Source organism: Coregonus clupeaformis, chromosome 21 (assembly GCF_020615455.1).
Source record: "Coregonus clupeaformis isolate EN_2021a chromosome 21, ASM2061545v1, whole genome shotgun sequence".
Taxonomy (NCBI): domain Eukaryota; kingdom Metazoa; phylum Chordata; class Actinopteri; order Salmoniformes; family Salmonidae; genus Coregonus; species Coregonus clupeaformis.
In genome coordinates, this window is record NC_059212.1 from 14812251 (window position 1) to 14832705 (window position 20455).

General features: G+C 40.6%; 1 protein-coding gene across 3 annotated transcripts; it reads right to left on the minus strand.

Moving 5' to 3' along the window:
• Positions 1-12781: 12781 nt before the first annotated feature.
• LOC121534965 (profilin-2) lies at positions 12782-20188 on the minus strand. 3 transcript variants are annotated; one of them, XM_041841609.2, is made up of 4 exons: positions 19860-20188; positions 16753-16945; positions 14829-14884; positions 14470-14566 (listed from the first exon to the last, which is right to left on the minus strand). In XM_041841609.2, exons 1-4 carry the CDS (start codon positions 19986-19988, stop codon positions 14555-14557), a joined length of 390 nt encoding a protein of 129 aa, XP_041697543.1. In that variant the 5' UTR covers positions 19989-20188; the 3' UTR covers positions 14470-14554. The 3 variants fall into 3 exon arrangements, with proteins under 3 accessions (XP_041697542.1, XP_041697543.1, XP_041697540.1); XM_041841608.2 differs by lacking the exon at positions 14829-14884 and having other exon boundaries at positions 12782-14566; positions 19860-20185; XM_041841606.2 differs by lacking the exon at positions 14470-14566 and having other exon boundaries at positions 14749-14884.
• Positions 20189-20455: the final 267 nt, after the last annotated feature.

Sequence of the window (20455 nt, forward strand, 5' to 3'; positions counted from 1 at the left end):
TGGGAGCTGCAGTGGTGGTTGGGGATGGTGGGTCGTGGACCTGTGCCACAGGGCTGCAGCAGAGGTAAGAGGGGTGTGTGACTGGTAGGGGCTGTCCATTGGTGTGCACTGTGGAGGGAGGGTAAGGGGAGTGTAAGGAGGGAGGCTGACTCAGGAACAGATCAGAACAGGTCTGAGACACAGAGATCTGCTTTAGATCTGATCTCAATACTGCCTGGGTGTTGTCTGTGGGTGGGACGCACTCAGAATCTGGTTCAAGGTCATTTTTTTTGGTCATTTAGCAGACGCTCTTATCCAGAGCGACTTACAGTTAGTGAGTGCATATATTTTTATACTGGCCCCCCGTGGGAAACGAACCCACAACCCTGGCATTGTAAGCGCCATGCTCTACCAACTGAGCTACAGTTGGGAGGACTGGAGCAGAGATGATGGAAGGCTCCGTTTTAGGTTTGGGCTTTCTCCTGTTCTTGGGTTGGGGCGGGACTATTAGCGCTAGCCTTGTGTTTGATTGGACAGCTGAGAGCTTACAGCTCATGAGCGATTGACTCTGATTGGTCGTGGTCTCTGAGGGATAGCTCCCCATTTCAGTACCTTCAGGTGGGCCCAACGAAGGAAAGCAAGACACCCAACCTGGTCTCATAGACTAGACATAACATAGTTAAAGTAAATCCGTGACACTCAAATTAGTATGATATGTTAAGTTTGGTATGGTTGCATAAGACAGAAGGTTACCTAAGGCAAAAACTGAAGTAGGGTGGTTGGTCTGGGTGGATGGGTCAGACGTGTAGCAACCCAATGGTTGTGTGTTCGAATCTCATCACTGACAACTTTAGCATTTACTTTGCAACTACTTACAAATGTTTAGCTTCTTTGCAACTACAAGCACATGTTAGCTAACCATAACCCTAACCTTTTAACCTAACTCCTAACCTTAACCCTAACCTTAACCCTAACCCAGCTAACGTTAGCATTAGCCACCTAGCTAACGTTAGCCACAACAAATTGTACGAATTGCAATTTGTAACATATCATACGATTGTAATCCGTAACATATCATATGAACATCCACAGATTAATACATACCATACGAAACATAATATATCATACTAATTGGAGTGTTCCGGATGTATTACTATGTTACGTCTACCCCTGAGTCCAGGTTGGACTATCCGACACACTACGATTACAAACTGGCACGGCACAATAACAACGTATTTATTGGCTACCATGAATCCTGACTACCGTTATGCTGAGCTAGTTATCGTAGCTAGTTAGCTAGCTAATTTAAACCATGTTTGAAGCTAGCCCTCACATGTCACCTCAGATTCTCCAACAACACACAGGGATTTGCGACCATAGCGTACCAAAAAAAACTCCAACCAAAATGTTTTAAACATTAAGACGCCAGCATGTTTAGTATTGTCTTGCCTGACTCAAATTAATACACAAATATGTAACTACTAGTAGCGCCAATACCTGGACCACAACGTTTTAATGTATACTTCCAATGAAATCCCAAGTTCAAGAACACTGGGGGAAAAAGGACAAAAAGACGTCACCTCATTTCACCTTTTTATTTTCGGACGAAAATAAAAAGTTGAAATAAGGTGACATATTTTTGTCCCTTTAAAATACATTTTGGAGTGCCGCCGTTTCCCAACGTTCTTGAACTTGGGATTTCATTTGAATTCATTGTCATATATGGCAGAGCACCCAGCAAATAAAGTGAGATAGCGCACATTACCCACTTTATCTTAATGTATACTCTCTTTGCCTGGATGACCAGACGCCTGTAGCTGAATACATAACGACTGATCACTGTTTGTCATGGTTGTGTGTTGATTTCATGCACATGGTCGCACGTTGAATACATCACGTCACTTTAATAGGGTACCTACCAATCAGAATTTAGGTAAAGGGGGATCAGAAGAATACATTAAATTATAAATAAATACATTGATTCAATTACAATAAATAAGGGTAATTTAAATATAGCCCTATGGGTTTCTGAAAAGGCAAATAAAAGGATGAGAGATGAAGACCAAAACCCTTTTGGGAAAATGATAATGCCACATTGCCTGCCACCTTATGCCATTTTGGTGAAATTACATCTATAAATGTCGATGTAAGAGATATTTATGCCTGCCTGCCTGTTGCACCTGTTGCACCTGTTGGTGAGTGGGGCAGGACAGGGATCTGTGCATGCTGTAGTAGGCCCATCATCTCCTATCAGCATGCTTGCAAATTGCTTGCCTCCAGCTTAGTGGCAGAGCCTCTATAATCCACCAGGTGTCATTGCATCATTGTTGATGGGGCTTTTCCATCTAATAGGAATTAGCCTACATTGGTAGCCTGGTGCCAGATCTGTTTGTGCCGTCTTACCAACAATTGAACAGCACAAGACAGCACAGACAGATCTAGGACCAGAATACACAAGATCACTCTGTCATGCTGATTGAGTTAGAATAACAGACTGGAAGCTTTAAACGGAGGGTGGTGCTTGAAATCATTGTTCTTCCTCTGTTAACCATGGTTACCTGCAAGGAAACACATGCTGTCATCATTGCTTTGCACAAAAAGGGCTTCACAGGCAAGGATATTGCTGCTAGTAAGATTGCACCTAAATCAACCATTTATCGGCTCATCAAGAACTTCAAGGAGAGAGGTTCAATTGTTGTGAAGAAGGCGTCAGGGCGCCCAAGAAAGTCCAGCAAGCGCCAGGACCGTCTCCTAAAGTTGATTCAGCTGTGGGATCGAGGCACCACCAGTGCAGAGCTTGCTCAGGAATGGCAGCAGGCAGGTGTGAGTGCATCTGCACGCACAGTGAGGTGAACTTTTGGAGGATGGCCTGGTGTCAAGAAGGGAAGAAAAATAAGCCACTTCTCTCCAGGAAAAACATCAGGTACAGACTGATATTCTGCAAAAGGTACAGGGATTGGACTGCTGAGGACTGGGGTAAAGTCATTTTCTCTGATGAATCCCCTTTCCGATTGTTTGGGGCATCCGGAAAACACCTTGTCCGGAGAAGACAAGGTGAGCGCTACCATCAGTCCTGTGTCATGCCAACAGTGTGGGGTTGCTTCTCAGCCAAAGGAGTGGGCTCACTCACATTTTTGCCTAAGAACACAGCCATGAATAAAGAATGGTACCAACACATCCTCAGAGAGCAACTTCTCCCAACCATGCAAGAACAGTTTGGTGACGACCAATGCCTTTTCCAGCATGATGGAGCACCTTGCCATAAGGCAAAAGTGATAACTAAGTGGCTCGGGGAACAAAATATCGACATTTTGGGTCCATGGCCAGGAAACTCCCCAGACCTTAATCCCATTGAGAACTTGTGGTCGATCCTCAAGAGGCGGATGGACAAACAAAAACCCACAAATTATGACAAACTCCAAGCATTGATTATGCAAGAATGGGCTGCCATCAGTCAGGATGTGGCCCAGAAGTTAATTTACAGCATGCCAGGGAGGATTGCAGAGGTCTTGAAAAAGAAGGGTCAACACTGCAAATATTGACTCTTTGCATAAATGTAATGTAATTGTCAATAAAAGCCTTTGACACTTATGGAATGCTTGTAATTATACTTCAGTACACCATAGTAACATCTGACAAAAATATGTCATAACACTGAAGCAGCGAACTTTGTGAAGACCAATACTTGTGTCATTCTCAAAACGTTTGACCACGACTGTATATTACAATGTCTTGTAAAGCTATGTTCTAAACACACAGGCTAAAAAAGATTGAAAGACGATCTAGGCTACAGTTTTCCTTTTCATGGCATCTTCTTAATAGCCTGGCTGATGCAGGGAGAGCTGTGACCACACTGGTCTGGAAAGGAGGCCGTTTGTTAATGCAATATTCACTCAGAAATTGTGCGGCGGGTTTGATTGGTTCTCTCAAATGTTTTTTTTTTCCCTCATGTGTTTATCATGGCTTTGTGACTAAGTTTAAAGTACAATATATATATATATATATATATATATATATATATATATATATATATATATATATATATATATATATACACTAAGGTGCATGGACTCAGTCCTGCTTCTGCTGTACCCCCTGACTACCTGCTACATCCTCTCACCCTGTCCCAAACCTCCTGATCATGAGTCGCTTGGGTATCGCCTTGGAATTACTGTTATGCTGTTTAATAAAAGATACAACTACCCAGGTTCTACCAGTCTACAGTTTTGTAGATGTTTGAGATGGATAAAATAGACATGATAATGTCTTAACTTTTAAAACCATGACCAGAGACAGACTGTCAAAGAATACAGCAAAGAGCTGCTGTTTTTATGACTGAGTTCATGTCTAATTTTTTTTCAGCACTGTCAACACTGTTTTTATTCAACACTATTACAAAACATAAAACACACTTCTCCCATAGCCATGCTGAGGGTGCTGCAGCACCCCCTAAAAAAAGATTCTGCTTTTACAAAATGTTATGCTGTTTTCAAATGAAGCACAATACCTTGCTCTTGTTAAAGCTTGTAGAATTTTTGATAAATTTTTTTCTTCACAAAAGTAGTGCACTGGGCCTTTACTAGTCCTTTATTAGCGGATCGATTTAGCCGTCTGTAGCGCGGGCAAAAAATAAATATTTGCAGCACCCCCACCCCCAAACATCTTCCCGTGGCAATTGCTTCTCCCTACTTTCACACGTGCTGCAGCTGCAATGAATTAGTAGCTAAGTGTATCGATAGCAGTGGTGTGTATTCATGGATGCCAAGGGAAGCTAGGCTTCCCCAAATATTACACCAATAAATAAATACAAATTGTAAAATTATTTATCTTTCATCTCTCTGTTTTTTCATAATTTCCATCAATTCGCAAGTGGCTGAATCTTACTGGAGAAATCATCAGAGCGAGGGAAACAGCACCCCTCTGTCTCAGTATGTGTAGCCCATGTATCTGATGCTGTCTGGACCAAAAGACTATAACATGTTGTCGAGGTAGTATTTGATTGATTGATGCCAGCAAGCAGTTGGCCTCCCTTGATAAAACAATTATAGAAGAATTAGCCAATCAGCATTGAGCTGAGATCAACTGTGCGTTGTCCTTGTGCAACAAAATGCCCCCCAAGGGAGGCCAATTTGGATTTGGCTTCAGACAAATCAAATCACTTCCTAAGCAAAATGTCAATTTCAGAAAAACGTGTCTGTTTCTGGTCTGCTTGTTTTGATGTCCTGCAGTAGCTAGCTTGCTAAATCGGCCCTTTCCTAAGCCATGAATGGAGATGGGGATTTGTGGTTTTGACTTAATTCTTTGAACAGGCCAATTATTATGACAGCGATTCTGATCTATCCATAAATTAATATGTTGTGCCACTGGCCTGAGATGATTGAAATTCAATATGTAGATGTAGCCTAGTAGGCTCACGTTAACTAGCTACAGTGGGGGGAAAAAGTATTTAGTCAGCCACCAATTGTGCAAGTTCTCCCACTTAAAAAGATGAGAGGCCTGTAATTTTCATCATAGGTACACGTCAACTATGACAGGCAAAATGAGATTTTTTTTTACAGAAAAAACACATTGTAGGATTTTTTATGAATTTATTTGCAAATTATGGTGGAAAATAAGTATTTGGTCAATAACAAAAGTTTCTCAATACTTTGTTATATACGCTTTGTTGGCAATGACACAGGTCAAACATTTTCTGTAAGTCTTCACAAGGTTTTCACACACTGTTGCTGGTATTTTGGCCCATTCCTCCATGCAGATCTCCTCTAGAGCAGTGATGTTTTGGGGCTGTCGCTGGGCAACACGGACTTTCAACTCCCTCCAGGCTTGACTGGCTTAGGGTCATAAGGATATTGGTAGCAAGGATGCTGCACTTGGCCCTGAGGAGCTTTGGTAGCAGGAGTAGGCACTTGGGGGGGGACGAGTTACAGGCTTGGCTGGCTGAGTGTAGAAGGGAAAGTAATGATGCTGAGGGTTCCCAGGAGGCTGAGTAAGAAGTGTTGGCTTCGCAGCAGGCTTTGAGTAGTAAGGATGCAGTGGGAGATGGAGTAGGCTAAGGAGGCAGCAATTTGGGGTTTTGCTGAGGTGCAAGAGTGGGAGGAACAGGATAAGGGATCCAATTGTTTTGGGGGTAATTGGGTTGAGGGACAGGTTGTTCAACAGAACCAGGAGATTAATGTGCAGAGTTGGGAGTGGGCTTTGGCTCAGGTGGCGGTGCAGGGTCCACAACATTAGAAGGGGGCTTTGGCTTAGACTTTCCCTGGTGTTGGAGTGGTCGGGTAAGGGAGGCTTGTTTGGACTCTGATGGGCTTGGTGAAGGCTAAGGATCAGATGGCTCATCAACATCAGAAACAGGCAGAGATGGACAGGACACTTTAATCTCACCCTCTCCAGCAAGTTCAAGGGTGAACATCCCATCATGCAATGAAAAGGTAAAGGTTTGAATCAAGTTGATTCCAGTCCATTTCCTTAAAAACCAGCAAGGACAATATTTACAGTGCCTTCAGAAAGTAGTCACACCTCTTGACTTGTTCCAAATTTTGTTGTGTTACAATTTAAAATGTACTGAATTTGGATTTTTTGTCACTGGCCTACACACACAATACCCCATCATTTCAATGTGGAATTATGTTTTTCAAAATGTGTACAAATTTATTAAAAATGAAAAGCTGTCTTGAGTCAATAAGTATTCAACCTCTTTGTTATGGCAAGCCTGTCCAGGAGTAAAAATGTGCTTAACAAGTTATAAGTTGCATGGAATCACTCTGTGTGCATAAATAGTGTTTAACATGATTTTTGTTATGACTGCCACATCTCTTTACCCAACACATACAAATTATCTGTAAGATCTATGATGGAATTTTTAATATTTGTGCTTTTCTATTTACCAATTTCTATGTTCTATGTTTGTGCTTTTCTATAAACCAATTTCTGTGTTCATGCAAGTGATTGATTGAATGAATCCTCACTATCAGTATCTGCAATTTGGCAGTACGCCCAGAACCTTGTTTAGAGAAAGAGATATCTCAGTTTCAAGGTCTCAGCTTAGAGAGAAGAAGCGTTGTGAGGTATTGGTCTGTCACATGCATGACCCAGTATTGGTCAGCCACATGAATTAAGCAAACGTTAATGATTAATTAATTATGAATAAGCTAAATCATGCAAATATGACTTGTCTGCAGTATATAAGAGAACTAACGGGACTGCCCCGTTAGAGCTTCTGACAGACGTTCACTATGGTGCATTAAGTTTGTTGGAACCTCTCCAGCGTGCTGACAATAAGCAATGATTCATTTAAGATTGACTTCGAGTGTCCCTGTGTAAGAATTTCCACGACAATTTGGCGTCACAAACTGGATTATTGATTCTGCCTGCGGAGCTTTCCGAGGAAAATCTGTGGCGCATTTTATGAAGTGTGAGGGAAATTCCCGTCTGACCAAAAGACGACTAGACCCGCCCAGAACAGACCCTTACTGTGAGCAGCCCAGGAGGAGACACATAATCCACGTACAATTGAGGGATTTGTGATGTAACACAAATGTATAATGGGTTACTAGAGATTGTCACGTCTCCTCCCGTTGCTCCCCTCTGGTGCTCTGATTCGCCGGTCTACTGAGCCACCGGTCTGAGCTCACCACCTCGGCAACACCGGAATGGAAAACCAACGCACCCTAATCACCTCCAGCGCACCTGCACCTCATCATCTCATCACCACGCCTATTTATCCCTGGACTGTTCTGGATTATGTTGTATGTGATTGTTTAGCTTCGTGTCGTTTACTCTGTCTTTGTTATTTCTCTTACTCATTGTTAAGTAAACCTTGACCTTGTTAATTCCTGCGTCCTGCCTCTTCGTATACTCAGTACGCGTCACAGAGATAAAGTAACATAATATTGAGTATAATGGGTTATTATGATGATCTGATGAAGTAACAATATAAAAATATTAATAAAATACAACTTGCAGACCCACACGTAGACGTACGTAAGTGGTGTAAAAGGTATTCTGAGGAATACTCAGAGTGGTCCCTTTATGGATCATTTGAGAACGATAAGGTTAAAACATTGTATGGGACTTGACTTATCCCTAACCAATAAAACTATAAATGCTTATGAGATTTCTTCCACCCTGGTAATACAGTGGCTTGCGAAAGTATTCACCCCCCTTGGCATTTTTCCTATTTTGTTGCCTTACAACCTGGAATTAAAATAGATTTTTGGGGGGGTTGTATCTTTTGATTTACACAACATGCCTACCACTTTGAAGATGCAAAATATATTTTATTGTGAAACAAACAAGAAATAAGACAAAAAAACACAACTTGAGCGTGCATAACTATTCACCCCCACAAAGTCAATACTTTGTAGAGCCACCTTTTGCAGCAATTACAGCTGCAAGTCTCTTGGGGTATGTCTTTACAAGCTTGGCACTTCTAGCCACTGGGATTTTTGCCCATTCTTCAAGGCAAAACTGCTCCAGCTCCTTCAAGTTGGATGGGTTCCGCTGGTGTAGAGCAATCTTTAATTCATACCACAGATTCTCAATTGGATTGAGGTCTGGGCTTTGACTAGGCCATTCCAAGACATTTAAATGTTTCCCCTTAAACCACTAGAGTGTTGCTTTAGCAGTATGCTTAGGGTCATTTTCCTGCTGGAAGGTGAACCTCCGTCCCAGTCTCAAATCTCTGGAAGACTGAAACAGGTTTCTCTCAAGAATTTCCTTGTATTTAGCGCCATCCATCATTCCTTCAATTCTGACCAGTTTCCCAGTCCCTGCCGATGAAAAACATCCCCACAGCATGATGCTGCCACCTCCATGCTTCACTGTGGGGATGGTGTTCTCGGGGTGATGAGAGGTGTTGGGTTTGCACCAGACATAGCGTTTTCCTTGATGGCCAAAAAGCTCAATTTTAGTCTCATCTGACCAGAGTACCTTCTTCCATATGTTTGGGGAGTCTCCCACATGCCTTTTGGCGAACCCCAAACGTGTTTGCTTATTTTTTCCTTTAAGCAATGGATTTTTTCTGGTCACTCTTCCGTAAAGCCCAGCTCTGTGGAGTGTACGGCTTAAAGTGGTCCTATGGACTGCTTTGCAGCTCCTTCAGGGTTATCTTTGGTCTCTTTGTTGCCTCTCTGATTAATGCCCTCCTTGCCTGGTCCGTGAGTTTTGGTGGACGGCCCTCTCTTGGCAGGTTTGTTGTGGTGCCATATTTTTTCCATTTTTTAATAATGGATTTAATGGTGTTCCGTGGGATGTACAAAGTTTCTGATCTTTTTTTATAACCCAACCCTGATCTGTACTTCTCCACAACTTTGTCCCTGACCTGTTTGGAGAGCTCCTTGGTCTTCATGGTGCCGCTTGCTTGGTGGTGCCCCTTGCTTAGTGGTGTTGCAGACTCTGGGGCCTTTCAGAACAGGTGTATATATACTGAGATCATGTGACAGATCATGTGACACTTAGATTGCACACAGGTGGACTTTATTTAACTAATTATGTGACTTCTGAAGGTAATTGGTTGCACCAGATCTTATTTAGGGGCTTCATAGCAAAGGGGGTGAATACATGTGCACGCACCACTTTTCTGTTATTTGTTTTTTAGAAATTTTTGAAACAAGTATTTTTTTTCATTTCACTTCACCAATTTGGACTATTTTGTGTATGTCCATTACATGATATCCAAATAGAAATCCATTTAAATTACAGGTTGTAATGCAACAAAATAGGAAAAATGCCAAGGAGGATGAATACTTTTGCAAGGCACTGTACATTTTTGAAATAAACCACATACCCTGTTAAATAGAAGCAATGATTTTCTGTATTCACCTACTCAACCGTTTAACATGCTAGGTAGAGACTTATTATGGACAGAGCATTCCATCTACAGGGGACTGATAGACAGTGCCAGCTCAGTTAATACATATTGATCCCTCCAAAGCATTACACATGAATCTTAAAATAATAGACTTTTAATAAATATTTTAGCAGAAAGTGAATATCCAACAGAGATTGGTAATACAAATACAGAGTAACTTCTTGAAGTTATACTAAACTGAAAACAATGCCTTCCAATATGGAGAAAGTTATCATCTTTGTTTTATTTTGTTTTAAACCTTGCAATAGGGGGAAGAGCAGAATGTTGTTTGAGAGTGAACTGTGTGTATTAGTAGTAGTAGATTGAGAAGGTCTTCCTATTGGGAAGAAGGGAGTCCTAGTTTAAGGAAATTGATATGGAGACTAGTGAAAGTAACAAAGTGAATGGTAATTGGCTTTCAGATAGCATTCTAATAATGCAATATCTTAGTAATTTGAAGAAGATTGAGCATTGAGACTGATATTAAATTAGAGTCTACTCACTCTTAAAGGCCTGGTCCACTGCTCTCGTGTTTAAGTTATCTGTGGTTTGGGTTAGATATAACCTTCCTGTGAAACAATAGAGATAGCCACCAGTACACACTGAACTCAAACAGGCTGTAAGAGAGACAGTGGGGAAATTAGGGACAGTTTGTACAGAATTGTATGTCAACGCAACAGGTAAAAATGACGCCAGCACCCACACACAACCCACCTGTTAATAAATATTTGTTAGTGGTGTTAATCCTGATTTATGGTGTGGGGTCTATTTATTAGATTTTAGGATACTGTACACAAATGACATTTTCTGAAGTTTCTATTTTCAGAGCTTGTGTTCACACATGTAAATTCTATTGATTAGAATACATGGACTGAAAAACACAATGTAAAGCTGATACACAAAATGTTTGAAATGTTTGAAATATCTATAAATAATGTCTGAGGTACAGGAAAACAAGCACTCACTTAATAGGGCTGACTGAGATCGGAAATTATAAACAGAAACATATCTAAATTAGTGGTGAAAGTAGCCTAAACCAGCAGGTTATAAGGTCCAGTAGAGTGTATCAGCAAAATAAGTTATGGAATTATTATGGTGGATCTAACTGTGCAGGTAGAGCCTCCTTTTTAAGTGATTGGTTTGAGATTCCGATTAAAACCATCACACAACACCCATGATATGTGAACCTGAGTATGCGCAGACCGCGAAAAACAACAGTTAACAGGATGCCACAGTATCCCATCTAAGATCAGCATATCCCAGGCATCTTATCTGGGTTTCTCATAACCAGGATACAAGTTTTTTCTGGTCATTGTAAACGGGATAGGATGTTTATATGCATCTGCTCAAAAACGGAATACTTGAGTATCCCGATTAATAACGGGACATTGGTGTGCATGTAAAGGTGGTCACTGTCAGCAGATTCTGGGTTTATACAGCTGTAAGGATACTTGTGGGCAGAAGATGTTTACCGACCAGACTTCAGAACTCCCATTCACAGGTGTCTCTAATCAAATGACCCGTGTCACGTTCAGAAGGGTGAATTTGTTGTATATAGCTGAAATTCCCTATTCTACATGAGGCATGTCTTACCTACAGTACAGCCTACATTTCTATCTGAACGTTGCACCCAAGTGAAAGCAACTATGATGATACGCGCCTATTCTCAATTAGTGTTTCTTTCCATCAACGGTCATCATGTGCTAAATTTCACTACTAGAAGACATTAGCTCAACCCCGAATAGACCCTACACATTTGTGGACATCAAAGGATGCATTTAGACAGGCAGACCAATTCTGATATTTGTTTCACTAATTGGTCTTTTGACCAATCAGATCAGGACCCTATTCGAAGTACGTGGTTTGAGGAGTTAGCGAGGTAACTTTGGTCAACTCTGAGTTCAACAACGGGATAGCCAGTACCACGAAAGTGGCTCACCTTTTAGCAAGGTAAATTTATATGGCAACGCATCCTCTGAACGAACCTGCTCCTGGGCAGGCTTTATCCTGAATGAAGTGTCTGAGCTGCGAGTTGAGGACCAATGAAATCAGATTCCCTCCTTCTCGCAAATATTGCGTTATCATCCCCTTCATTTGAGTTAGACTGAATCAATATTTTATTAATCAAATGTTTTTTTTTTTTATAATGTTAAAATACCTATCGTATTTGAAACTTCAGGCATTGTAAAAGGTGCTTGTGCATTGATAAGCACACCAAAGACATCATTAACGTTAATCAATAAAAAAAGACAGCACTTCAACAAGCCTATTTTACACCATAACCTGCAGAATTTGCAAGATAACTTTTATTTAGTTTTGATTTCAGCACAAATTAAAATGTGGCACTGACTCGCCCATTGATTGATATTTCAGCATTGTCTCAATGAAAACTTTGGCGTTTGACTAGCCACGTGCGAAATGCACGCACAATTACAAACCTGCTACTTAGCCTAATATCCATGGTCGTAGTGCAGATAAACCCTGAGCTGGAATGTGAAACTGACTGAAGTTGGCTAGCTTTAGAAAACCCCAAGTAGATTTAGCTTCAATCACAATATACCCCTCAGCTCTGAAACATATCCGGATGTGAATTTTTTGTTTGTTGGAAAAGACCAATTTGTGGAAATAAAATTCAGAATTAGGCTGCCTGTGTAAACGCAGCCTGCGTGACAGCCATAACCAATATTGCTTTCACAGATAAAAATCCTCTCAGGCTGTGTTTACACAGGCAACCCAATTCTGATCGCTTGCCCAATTATTGGCAAAATAGCTTATCTGGTCAAAATACCAATTAGTGGAATAAGATCAGAATAGGGCTGCCTGTGTAAATGCAGGATATATTGTAAGGTGTCCTGCATGTTTCCCCACATCTCTATTGCAGCACTTTTACCATAAAGATCAGTTTTAATCCAACACCAACAGAATTCAGGTAATAAAGCAAGAACACGTTTACAGTTCTGGTTGGAATAACTTTTATTTGATCTGTCTGTAAACAAGGTGATTTATCAATTTATGGCATTTTCCCCAAAACATTTTTGAAAATGCATATTACATTTTTTTGACTGAATCCAAATGCATAAGGGAAAGAAAAGCACAAATCAGTGAGTAATTATTTTTAGTTCTGTACATATTCCACAAAGCCTTTACCGAAGGAAAAGTGCCATGGTCCCTGCTGGGGCAGAAGTCAGAAATCTAACCTCAGCAGCAGCAACAGATCAGATCTATGTTATGGCACAGGATCGTTTTCTTAGAAAGTTTTCACAAGACAACTCATTAGTGTTTTTATTCCAACCAACACCATTTTCCATCAATTTAGTGTAAACACTTTCAATTGTTTTTAATATACTGTTAGGTACTGCACTGACAGTTGCTGATACATCTTTGATGAGTAGAGCACAAGGCAATTCATTCAAAGAGTTTGTTGACAGCAGAGCTTGGGTTTAGTCATTCACTTAGAATACTCTTGTTACCAGTTGTCAAATGAGACTGCGATTTCATCTGTTAACGACAAACTAGCAGTAAATCAATTCGTTTCAAAGTAATCTAAAGAAGCAGTATGTGTTTTACAGCCATCTGAAGTAGTGTCTACTGACTTAGTCAAACAAATGAGGCCAACAATCATCTTTCACAATGGTTTGAAGCTATTCTGAAAATCACCCTAACACCCTATTTGGTCCTATGAAAAAGAACTTGCCAAAACATGGTTTGTAGGGACGATACACTGCGCAATGTCAGCAGCGTGAAAAATTGCAGGAGCTGGTAGATCATAGATATGTGTCTGAGCTATTGCAAAGATGGAATGTCCATGGGGACTTCAAGACGTATTGAAGGTTCATGGGAGGAATAAAAAAAAAACCTCAGCAATGCTGATCTTATCTGCCATTAAACTCAAACAATATTCCAACACCACATTGAAGATACAACAGCAAAAGCATTTGGTGGAAGATAATGCAACCTAAAAAATAAAAAGGTGGGATGACTCAGCTGGAGGGGTTTCAAGAAGTGTATGTATAGAGGATTTTGCTGGAGAAAATATTTACCTTAATGATGCATGTATCAAATGACAAAGCAAGAAACAGAGGTCTGAATGAAAATAACATTTCTGGATGGAATATAAAAGGTTTGGGAAGGGCAAGGAAAGAGAAGTTCTGTATACTAAAAGATATGCATGCAACTTTCAAACCCTGACATGCTGAGGAAAGGAAGACTACACCAGACGGTCATCTCTTCAAAATGCATCGTCATATGCAAAACTATCTGCACCATCGAATGACGCAGCCATTTAAGGTGTGCTTCCTCTTGTCATTTTCATATTGCTACGTATTTGTTTATACAAGCCAAGTCCAAATTTGGTATACAATTTAATTACAATTCTCATTTATTTTGGTAAATATAGATTAACCATTTCTGATGAACACGCTCTTCTTACTCTAGTGTCAGAAACAGTACATAGTGTTAACGCTCTGAGAAAAGTATGGGGAGGAGATGGGAGAAAAAAACATGAATTAACATAAAAAATAAAACTAATAAAGGGTGTACAGAAAAATAGAACTGGGGGAAGAGTAACAATGTGTCTGCTAACTAATCCTCAAAGTACTGTCAACACAATGGAGGTGAGTAAGATGGATGGGTAGAGGCTGCTTCAATATCCAGACTTCCTCAGGTACTCAGCCATGGTAAATGCTTTCTTGTTGAGCTGTCCGCCATGGACCCCTTCCTTTCCCATGACTAAAACCAATGCTGGAGCACACAAGGAAACAAAAGGAAAAACGAACAAAATTGTAAATAGTATTTTTCCCCACTAAGAGTGGGGATAAAGGTGACATAGGATGTTACCACCACTACTCTTCATTGCTATCAAAGTTTCCACGACATTTGACTGCTTGCAGGAGAAATCTTAACAGCAATATTTATTATCTTCCTTTTGTCCCTCAATTTTAACTAAGCAAGCTTGGTGACACTAGAACCCTGAATCCCTCAAGTATTTTGCCATTGAGTATGCCTTCTTATTCAATCCGCCTCCGTGGACCCCTTCTTTGCCCATTACAAGAACCAAGACTGAAAGAGAAGAAAGGAAAAGGGAAAGTTTAGAGGTGAAAGAGGATTAAGGAAAGGCAGTCAAGAGAAGAAAAGGTAAGTCATTATATGGAAGTGTACAGTTGGCATTATTGAAGTTAAAGTTATGGCTACTTGTTTCGCATGTGTTACAAGGAAGAGCATGCATGGAGGAAAATACCCATAAAACCTCTGTCAGTGGTCAAAACACCTACAATACTACAGCCAACTATTATGGTATGATTTATCCTTTTTGTAGGAGTAAATAAGTGTTTACTATAAGCTCTGAAGCCTTACATTAAATCAAGTAGACAGTAACTTCAGAGAATAGCCTATCCTTCACAAGTCCACTGAATACTTGCATACAAGTTCAATGCGCACTTGCAAATGTTGACGTTAAATGTTTTAGAAGCTGTTCAACTGTACAGACACCAGGTAAAAGCAAAATTGACAAAAAATAAAAAAAGGTATGTCAAAAATATTTCTGCCCCTTAGGAGTGCATGCAAAGTGAGGCTCAGGCCAGGCTCATATAATCTCTAGTTTATTAGGCTACTTTTAGCAGGGGTCATCAAAACCACTCCACAGACCAGCTGATTTACTACATGCATATATATGGGACCTTCCATCTGAAGAGAAATGGGTGAGGGATGTGTGTGGTATGTTTTTAGAGCCACTTCTTCACTGGCATCTGAGTCAGGGTTATTAGTGACGTTAGAGGCAAAGTGTCACAGGGAGATTGGACAGCCACCTACCATTTCTCTTCATAATACTTGCCAACGTCTTACCCAAAAACATGAGCCAGAATATTATATATGCACGTAGCATATGAAACGTGACAGACAGACTTGAAAATGGAAGTCCATGGACTGCTAGTTTATCCAAATTTAGGCTACAGACCCATATTGCTTGCATACAAGTCTAGTGTGCCAAAATGTGAAGAGACATTGTAGGCTACTGTCCAAGGAGACAAGAGGGCTAGGAATAATGTAGGCGTTAGACTACCCAAAGCATGCAGCTAAAATGTTAGTGAGGTTGACAACCACACAATAGTTAAGGTACAGCTTAAGAAAATAATCATGAAAGGTAAAGACCATCAGAGTTGTTGATTAGACTCAGGTGAAGACAGACGGTCAGAGTAAGGGCTCAGACACACCAATAGCAGGCCAAGAGTACTTAGCGCCTCAAAGTAATTTGTGAGCTGAGTGCGCACCGATTTTACATGTAGAATCTGTGAAAAATGTCAGCAGTCAGACATCTACAGCAGGTGGTCCATAAAAAACAGCGCACTCAACGTTCGGCATACGAACGCTAGATTCACATTCGGTGCGATGTGCACGAGCCTTAAGGACCACAAAAGCAGATTGACTTAGTAGGTAAACCTTGGCTTCTTGTTTATTTTCTCATGCCATTTCTTATCTCAATTCAATACACTAAATAGAATGAAGCCTAATTCACAACTAGCATTTCTCTCATACAAAGTATGGATCCGAGGAAGTAACATCAACTTTTCCTCAATGGACATCCGACCAGTGAGGAAATGTAACAGTTCTCAGATTTCCATCTGAAAGCCACAGCAATGTCATACTTTACAATTGTACCCATTGTCTAAATTGATGGAACAAATGCAAATTTTCCTCTGCAATTTTACATGCTCAGACTAACAATAATATATTCTGCTGTATTGTTTTTCAACAAAAAAAACTGCATATACTAATATGGGAACAGAGTGCATTAGAGAATAAATAATCACCAACCATCTGCTTGCATTGACTAAAGACAACTTGAGTATGTTATAGCCCTAGATACATCCTACAATGTTGCAATCACTAAAATATTTTGTTTACCACTATAAAAAGTGGTCCCCCTTTACCTTTGCCGGCTTTGCCTACAGTAATGTTGTATGTTGGCTCTCCTCCTTGACTCTTTGTCCTGATGTCCATTGTCCAGTCCCCTTCACTATGGAGGCTGTCTCTGATGACCGAGCACTTCTTTGAACCCAAGGCCATGCCGTTGGTGAAGAAGTTAGTCCTGTCCTTTCCAATGAGGACATCAATTTCTTGAGGCTGAAAAACAGTGGAAGTACATATAGAAAGTTAATGCAGACTCAAAAGTGGACATGGTAAGTTTAGAAATGCTGGCGCTACTAAAGGCTTCAATTGAATGGGGTGCTCATATGGATTTAAGTCATATTTCAACAAAGGGTGATGGCATCTCCCGAAAAAGAGCACAACAGAAGTATTCTAATGCACAAGTGATCTTTTAATAATGTAAGAAAGCTGATGCTTTTCAACCTCAATCCGTCTTTGTCAAAGCGTGCTCATATTGGTGGGTGTGGCACCACTGGAAGGGGGATTTTTTTTTAATGAATAAATAGAGCATGCAATAGTTCTTTTTTGTACAATTCTAAACCACCCTGACCCTTTCATCACACACAGCTGTGGTAAATCACAGGCGTGTTCATGTTTGCCGATATTGCTTGTTAATTTATCAAGTTTGAAGGGGAGTATGAATGGTACTTTTGAACCAGTGGTGGTCAGTGCCGTTTAAGATGAGGGAGGAATAATTCTCTCTCATGGGCATGTCCATATTTCTATTACAGCATATTGTAGGACTGTCAGTCATATTCCATTCACCCAGTTCAATGTAACATCGATAGGTTTAGGCTACTACATGATACTCGAGTTTTCCCTACACCCATCATGAGGTTGCTACAACCTAGCCTATGAAAGAAAGTTTATAACGAAGCTGCACACAGGTTAAATACTGCCTTCCACACTCTTGCCTGCATCTAGTTAATCTAGGGTGCAATCATTAGTCCAACAGTTGCAAACAAGAGTTTCTGTAGGAAGAATTCCAGTATATTTATCTCAGTTTTGTTTGCTTCCATTTATGACTACACCCTTGATCACAGTTCACTTTCATAGCAGCCACGTTGTATTCCTTCTTAAATATATGTGCTCCCCTTTCACCTTTGCTTGTGGACTTCAAATGCACAACACATGAGCTGTATGTGACCAGGCGGAAAAAAAAAAACTTTCCAAGGCAAACCATATAACCGCTACACACAGCCTACGTTGTCACCATATTAGCTAAAGTAACGTCAATGTCAACATAGCTAATAGAAGTAACGTGTTAGTAAACCAACTACAATAATGCAGTAACGTTACAGTATGCAGTCAGTAAGCAGTTTAGCAGTTACACCAGCAGGGCCCGGTGGCAATACATTCGTAAAACCAAAAGCTTACCTTGACTTGGAAGAGTTCCAGCATTGTGTTGGATAGTCATAGCCAGCTAGCTAACATAGCATCCCTATGTTTGAGTAGGCTAAACTAGCTTGCTGCATTGGCTAGCTAAGTGTAAGTGAAAAAAAAAAAAAAAATACAACCCTCTTCATTTAAGAAATTAATTGGTTAAAAACTGTTCAACTATTGTCTTTCTCCTCCTTTAATTCAACTACTCACCATATTTTATGCACTGTGCAGTGCTAGCTGTAGCTTACACTTTCAGTACTACATTCATTATCTGATCCTTTGATTGGGTGGACAACATATCAGTTCATGCTGCAAGCGCTCTGATAGGTTGGAGGATGTCCTTCGGAAGTTGTCATAATTACTGTGTAAGTCTATGGAAGGGGGTGAGAACCATGAGCCTCCTAGGTTTTGTATTAAGTCAATGTACCCAGAGGAGGACAGAAGCTAGCTGTCCTCCAGCTACACCATGGTGCTACCCTACAGTGTGTTTTATTCAATTATGGTGACATGTGGATATATTTATAGTTTTAGCTAAAAATGATAACTTCAATGTTTTACTATTTTTTTGAAATTCACTGAGGATGGTCCTTCCCTTCCTCTGAGGAGCCTCCACTGTTTTGAACACATGCCGAATTACATTTACGTCATTTAGCAGACGCTCTTATCCAGAGCGACTTACAAATTGGAGTTACAATTACCAGTTGGTTTGATTATACCTGGGGAATAATGTGCAAGTAGTACAGCACTTAGCATAGCGAGTCTAAATTCAAAATGCAATAGCTAGTTGCAAACTAATCTAGGTAGTTAGCAAGCTTACCCATTGTGGAAGACATGGGGAGCAGCCATCTTGGGCAGCAACAAGCCTAGCTAGGTCCTGACTTGAGCAAAACGTTAAAGCGTTCTTTCTTCAGCTAGCTAACATAAGCTAATATCTACCTACCAACCACATTTACTTATCCAACTAGCTAGATAGCTAACATAAAATGTCGGAATATATGCACAATCATTGGCTAGCGTCTCCAATTTGAAACATTAGGTAGCCAACTTGGCTACTAGCCACAATAACTTAACTACTAGTTAGCAACTAACGTTAGCTAGCATACCCGTATAGAATAAACAGTTGAGGACGCTAGCAAACGTTGGCAAGACAAGTGTTGACTTTCCAATTCACATAGCTAGCCAACAAACGTTAGTTGGCTAATGGTTAAGTTAGCCTCGTAGTGAGTCGAATAATATATGGCTGACGTTAGCTAGCTAGCTTCAGACCACGACACTCATTCATTGTGTCTAACGTTGGTAAGCAAGTTCCAGCATGACATTTAGCCAGTTAGGCTAATCAGACTGCTAGTACATAACTCTAGCTAACATTGTTAGCAGCCAGCAAGTGTTGCATAATTGGCATTCGAGTAGTTGCCTGGTTAAATTCACATTAGTTTGAGTTTGATATTATTGGCGAACAAGTCGTAGTGTACCAATTTCACGTTAGCAATAGCATACTAGCTTGCTAACTTAACGATTTTACTGGCCAAACGGGGATAGGCGGTGAAGCTAGCTAGCTTACGGTAGCAGGCTGCTAGTTAACTGGCTAACACTAGGTAGCAAGTTAACCCTTTCCTTAAGCTAGGTCCGGCGAGGTTGTGATTATCACAGGCAGCATTCATTCTGATTCATACAAAGATCCACATAGTGGCATTCATTAAAAAATAGTTTCCCTTTCATTTCTTACCGTTATGTTGTTAAAAGTACCACCGGCATGTGCTGCCCAAACGTATTTGGCGTCCGTATACCCAACAATGGCGGAATCCTGACAGCTGCCGTCGGCCATCAGGTTATCCACGTAGCTTTGCCAAGACATTTTTGAAAGTTAAAATATACAGCTCCCTATGCACTCAGAAATGTAGTTTCTAGGATAAGACCTTTACAGCCAATGTTGCACTGCTAACGGGTCAATTTAGTGTCTCCAATTCTAGCTACCCCCACTTCGACGTTGACACACGTCTTGGCTCGGGCAGGAAAGAAAGCCCATGTAATCATGCAGCGCCTGGGTGTAGTCCGTATCAGATCCCTCCGCACAATGGGCTCACTGGCAATTTATAGTTAAAGGGGCGGAAGCATAAAATAAAAAAATGGGACGTGTGTCGTACACTTCAGAGTTGTCTGGAGAATGTCCTCACGGTTTTGCAATGCATTGGATTATAGTCCTTATGTGATTTGTGTAATATTCTTCTCGAAACTATATTGTGAGATAAATTGAGGAATAGACAGGGTGAGTGTCTATAGCATATTGCTGCAGTAAAGCAATATCTTTCATGATTTGTGGAC